General features: G+C 39.6%; 1 protein-coding gene across 1 annotated transcript in view; it reads left to right on the top strand.

Annotated features, from left to right (window-relative positions):
• The first annotated feature begins 314 nt into the window (after positions 1 to 314).
• Positions 315 to 6,000, top strand: part of LOC132863522 (bone morphogenetic protein 1-like) — a 29,141-nt gene continuing 23,455 nt past the window's right edge. Inside the window, exon 1 of the mRNA XM_060896379.1 lies at positions 315 to 478. Coding sequence (XP_060752362.1) covers positions 337 to 478 — 142 coding nt within the window. The 5' untranslated portion in view covers positions 315 to 336. The remainder of the gene's footprint in view (positions 479 to 6,000) is intronic.

Below are 6,000 nucleotides of genomic sequence, written 5' to 3'. Positions count from 1 at the left end.
ATGAAAGTGTTAAATCAATTATTATGAGTTAAATAAATGTTTTAGACTTGAACAAACCATACTGTTTTGTTGAAACTACCATTCAACTGATGTATCGTGTGGTATGCAAAATGTTTGTTGGTTAATGAAGTGAGGCACTGTGTGTGTGTGTGTGTGTGTGTGTGTGTGTGTGTGTGTGTGTGTGTGTGTGTGTGTGTGTATGTGTGTGTGTGAGACTGGAAAGCTTGCAATCTCTGAGTATGGCTCACTGCCCGGGTGTGTTTTAGAGACTCACTGGTCCAGAATAAAGACCCAGAAGAGAGCTAAGCTTGTGTTCTAATCCATTGCTTTTTTTACATGCGGTCAAAACTCATCATGAAGTCCCAGTGGACATTTTTGCTCCTGCATGCTTGTTTATTGCTGGTCGTCGGCTTAGATTCGGAAGTTAAATATCATCCTGAAACCGATGAGGTCAACTACAGGGATCCGTGCAAGGCAGGTAAATAAATCACAAATATTCATATCTACATGCACTTGCTTTAAGTAGTGCTTCACAGTCGTTTTAAGCGTCTCGCTTGGGAGTACTGCTAATTTATATTGCTTTGAAATCCTTTTCGAGTGCCGGGCTAAGATTTGAATACTTAGTTGGCTGAAATAAAAGAAAAAGGAACGTCTTTTCATGACATTAATTAAGTAGATGCCACAATGCATGAAAAAAGAAACCAAAACAAAACACTCCATTCAAGTGCTTAGAGAGAAACCTCTAAAGCATGGTTTTGCCTGACATTTTATCTTCTAAAATCTATTACATCCTATAACATTTTTATTTATTCATGGACACAGGTTCACAATTGTAGGCATAGAATAATATAATATATTCATCCATTGATCTTCAGTAAAGGTTTTTAATCCTGTTGAGGATCAGAGTGGACGTGGTTTAAGGCAGGATATTGTACACACTCTCAAGAGGTGGGTGGAAACTGAAGAACCCAGAGCGAACCCATGGAGAGAGAGAAAATGCAATAACTTGCACACAGTAAAGTAAACTTAGGATCTACAAGACAAGACAAGACAAGACAAGACAAGACAAGACAAGACAAGACAAGACTACAATTATTTGTTCCAAACTGAAGTTTTGAAAAAACCTCACAATTTGATGTGGCCTTTCTGAATGCTGAAGTGAAGAGACTGACTAATGAACACTTGACTCACTTGATTCTTTGCACTGGTTTGCATTCTTTCCCTGAAAAATACAGAGAGAGGGAGAGAGAGAAAGAGAGAGACTGAGAAAGAGACAGAGAGAGAGACAGAGAGATAATGTTAGAAAAAGAATAATTGCAGAAATGAAGAGAAAGAAGAAAGGAAAAAACATTTCATTTTAAATGCCATCTTGATTACATGTCACCAGAACAGAATCTAAACCATGTAATCGATGTCAGAGTTGAGTGACATCCTGATGCACAGCGCACAGTGTAGCTTTATTGAGGAACAGTAGATTGTGCTTTTTAAGCATTTATAGTAACATTTAATGGTGTAGAACAGTGGTGTAGGCAGGTCCAGACCTAGGCCCAAATGTAGCTCTGCATTTTTTAGACATGCCTTTTAGTATGATTGGCATCTCTAAATTGTGTCCCGGGTCTCCTGGGATAGACTCCCGCTTCCCTCTAACCCTGTGTAATACAGTATGTATAAGCGGTATACAAAACAAAAACGAATGGCTGGGGACGTGGCCAACATGCTGCAATTGTTCACCTGACTGTCGCAGCAGACTGTGTAAACCCAGTTAGCTACATTCTTCATTCTTTTATTTTTCTCTGATTAAAACTGTGAATAAATTAACAGAATTAACAGAATTTCTTCCCATATCTCACATATAACTTCAGAGCACATGTGCAGTTATTATACAGCACCTTGGGAGCAGAGAGGGCTAGGGGCCATATTCAAGGGCCCAACAGTGGTAGCTGAACCCTGATCCTCCAATCAACGTCCCAGAGTCCTAACCACTTGAGTTATTGAATAAATATTCAGAACTTGAGAGGCCAGAGAATTTGGAAGATTTTTTATAAACCATAAAAAAAGATTTATAGCTGAATTCTTAATAGATTAACTTTAACTTAAATGGGTATTTTATTATTTTTGTGATAATGTTAGATTGTCCAATTAAACTTTATTTGTTTGTCTGGTTTCATGCCATAAATATGTTGTATTTTGTATATTTCGTAAATAATATTTTGTTAACTCTGGTATTTAGATGTGGTTTAATTTGGCCCCATTTGAATAGAGTTGATCTGGTGTAGAATTATGTCACATAAGCTATTCTAGGAGAAGCAACATAAGTGTTAATGTTAATGTGAATATTTATTTTAGCCACTCTGACTAGTAAGTAAAGTTTACAGTAAATGTAATGTGTAATGTGTTTGTTAGTTTTCCAAATAAACCACAGTTTTACACACATTTCAACACAAACAAAGGCTACAATCATTCTTCAAAGCTCATCTTCAGCAACACACACACACCCACACAAACACACAAACACACACAAACACACACAAACACACACACAAGCACACACATGCACGCACACACACACACACACACACACACACACACACACACACACACACACAGAGCACCTGATATTTGTGACAATTTACCCTAATAGTGTAAATGAGTGTTACACTGAATTTTTTTTAACTTGATGTACTGTGGAAATTACAGCTTAGTGGAACGGATAATTTTTTACATTCTGCAGTTTAGGAATGACACACACACACACACACACACACACACACACACACAGACAGACGGACAACTACACACTCACACACACACACACACGGACGGACACACACACACTCACACACACGGACGGACGGACACACACTCACGGAGGCAGACCCATACACTCACGGAAGGACACACAAACATGTGAAAGTTTCATTATTCTTATACCACATCAATTTGTGAGCAATTACCTTTTTTTAATGAATTAAAGATCATCCTTCTTTTTTAAACGTTTTACAATGAATTATTATAAAATATCCTGAAAGAGTTTATTTCCTGTTCTCATATTAGTGTAACAGCTTCAAACTTCATCCCTTCACTCTGGCATACAGTATTGTGCACACACACACACACACACACACACACACACACACACACACACACACACTCAGCCTAGGCATTTATTCACACATCTAATAAATCAAGTATGGAATTTAACATGCTGTGTTAATCCACGTTAATCCACTGAACAAGCACTAGCCTCCATTTACAGGGAAAACACAAACACACACAATTGTCTGCACCTGCTCACACTGTGTTATTACTGAACTGATGCCTGAACAGAACTACAGGCAATTTTACATGTCAGATTTGATCACATCTCACAAAATAAATCTTCTCTTCTCTGCAAATGAAAGATATAATAATCTCCAATAAGGCTCATGTTCAGGGAGTGTGGGTGGTGTTTACACACACACACATACACACACGCATGCACGCACACACACACACACACACACACATCATGATCAGCATCTATTATGACTAATAAGATGTCAAATGTCCTTCTATCTTTGGCCTTGGGCTAGAAAGATAAAACTTTGTACAATATCAACAATGCATAAAACCAGTGGTGAATACTAACAAAGTAAGCTGTTCATATTAATACAGAACCTTCCACTGACAGGTGAAGTGAATATTGATTATTTCATTGCTGTGGCACCTGTCAATGGGGTGGGATTATATTAGGCAGTAACTGAACAGTCAGTTCTTGAAGGTGAGGTGTTGATGAGCAAGTGTAAAGATTTTTGACAAGGGAAAAATTGTGATGGTTTGACAACTGGGTCAGAGCATGTTTAAAACAGCAGGTCTTCCTGATAGGATGTTCCCAGTATACAGTGATTAGTACCTACCAAATGTGGTTCAATGAAGTACAAGTCTTAGCAGGTCTTTTAGTTTCCCAGATGTCCAGCTGAGACAAGAATAAAAACTTTCTTGGTGCTGAAATATTTAGCTCTATAATGCTGATATGTCCAAACTGTTAGACAAATGTTAGACCAAACTCATTTATTTGTCAACATGCCCAAAATGTTGACATGGAGATTCATAATACTGTAGCAAAATGTCACTTTACGTATTGTACTGTAAGTTTACTGAAAAAAAAAAACTAGACATTGTCTCTTCGCCTAGCTGGATCTGGCCAGAGAATTTCATCAACATCGCCAGGCAACGTTGTCATTAGCAAGACACCTTGGAAAGCAACGTCTTGAATGACGAATCCATCCTTGCATTGCTGCTACCTCCATCTGGTCACAGGCCTCCTCCATGGCTTGGATGAGGGGTACCTCAGCCTGGAGACGGAGATCATATACCTTCCACCGCCATGCCGAGAAAAACTCTTCTATAGGGTTGAGGAATGGAGAGTATGGTGGAAGATATAGGACGGTGAAATGTGGATGTTGCTGAAACCAGTTCTGTACCAGAGCAGAGCGGTGGAAAGACACATTGTCCCAGACAACAATGTATTGCATATGATCGATTTGATTTGCTGTTGTTATGTTGTGAAATTGGTCCAAGAATGTAAGTATGAGTGCTGTGTAGTACTGTAAGGGCCCATATCGGCATGGCGGTGGAGGACCCCACTCTGTATAATGGCTGCACAGAGTGTTATATTACCCCCACGTTACCCTGGGACATTGACTATAGCCCTGTGACTATAACCAATGATGTTTCTTCCCCTCCTTCGTGTTCTCGTCAGGTTGAACCCAGCCTAATCTACGTAAATGAACTCATACTGGATCTCCTCTCCATCCATTCGTAAAACTCTCTGAAGAACAGTGTCATGCAAAATTGTGTAGTTCAGTGTAGATCTAGTATACATATTACAGTACAGTAAAAGATGATACAGTATGCAAGAACACACTGCTAAAGTGAATACATACCTCTGCATAATCATGCCGCAGTTGTTTCACCCTTTCGGAATTGCGCTCGAAAGGCACTCAATAAATTTGCTTAATTTGAATATGTTTATTTTGTAGGATGCGTGCCAGTGTTGATGTTGAGACCTGATGGATATCGCTGAAACTGGCGTGGCTATTGACAATGTTAGCTTGGAGCTGATTGAGTTTTATAGCATTGTTGGCCAAAACCATGTTTGCTATCTCCCTCTCTTGCTGTTCTGTGAACATAGGAGGCCTTCCCCCTTGTCGTTCCTGACCCTCAATCCAATGTAGGAAAAAAAACAGTATACAATAGTACAGTAATTTCACAGGAAAAGGTAAGAGAAGTGCTGATAGTGCAATACAGTACTGTGAGCAGTTACTGAAACCGTGCAGATGTTTTTGATATGATGATATTTTTACAATACCTATTTTCCAGTCGAAATGTTCTTATCACACTTGCCACTGTGTATCGGCTTAGATTTGGCTGTACTCGCAGTCCAGCCTCCCTCAGCGCCAGGCTGTGGTTGACAACGTGGTCAACCAGTGTTGCACGAATCTCATTTGTCAGATTCGGTCCTCTTTGAGCACCTTCTTGTCTTCCTCTTCCTCTGCCTCTACCTCCAGCATGGCCTCCATCTCTTCCTCTTCTACTGTTGATTCCTCTTCTATTGATTCCTCTTCCTCCCCTTCCTCCTCCTCCTTGTCGTCCTCCTCGTTGTCCTCATTCTCCTCCTCGTCTTACTCTTTCTCTGACTCTTTACATTGTGCTTGAAGACCGATGAACTCACCTGCTGCTTTTTCTAGTGCTTATACACCTGATTAGTGTGTCTACAATTAAGCAAACAAGTGTTTGCACAAATGATGACTGTGTTGAACCGATTGGTTGGACGGTGCAGTAATTTGACAGTCAGTGCTTTGGTATTGCAAGGAAGTGACTTCATGATAGATTTTTGTGTGTAATGTATGTTAAGTGTGTTTAGTGTTTTGCAAATCACTGTGTGTAGAGTTTTGCAACAAGTGTGAGGTTGACAATGTGCTTATAGTTGTGCAAATATGGGCTGATGTTTTGCCTCTT

Source organism: Tachysurus vachellii, chromosome 20, assembly GCF_030014155.1.
Source record: "Tachysurus vachellii isolate PV-2020 chromosome 20, HZAU_Pvac_v1, whole genome shotgun sequence".
Lineage (NCBI taxonomy): Eukaryota > Metazoa > Chordata > Actinopteri > Siluriformes > Bagridae > Tachysurus > Tachysurus vachellii.
This window is presented reverse-complemented; position numbering and strand designations above follow the sequence as displayed.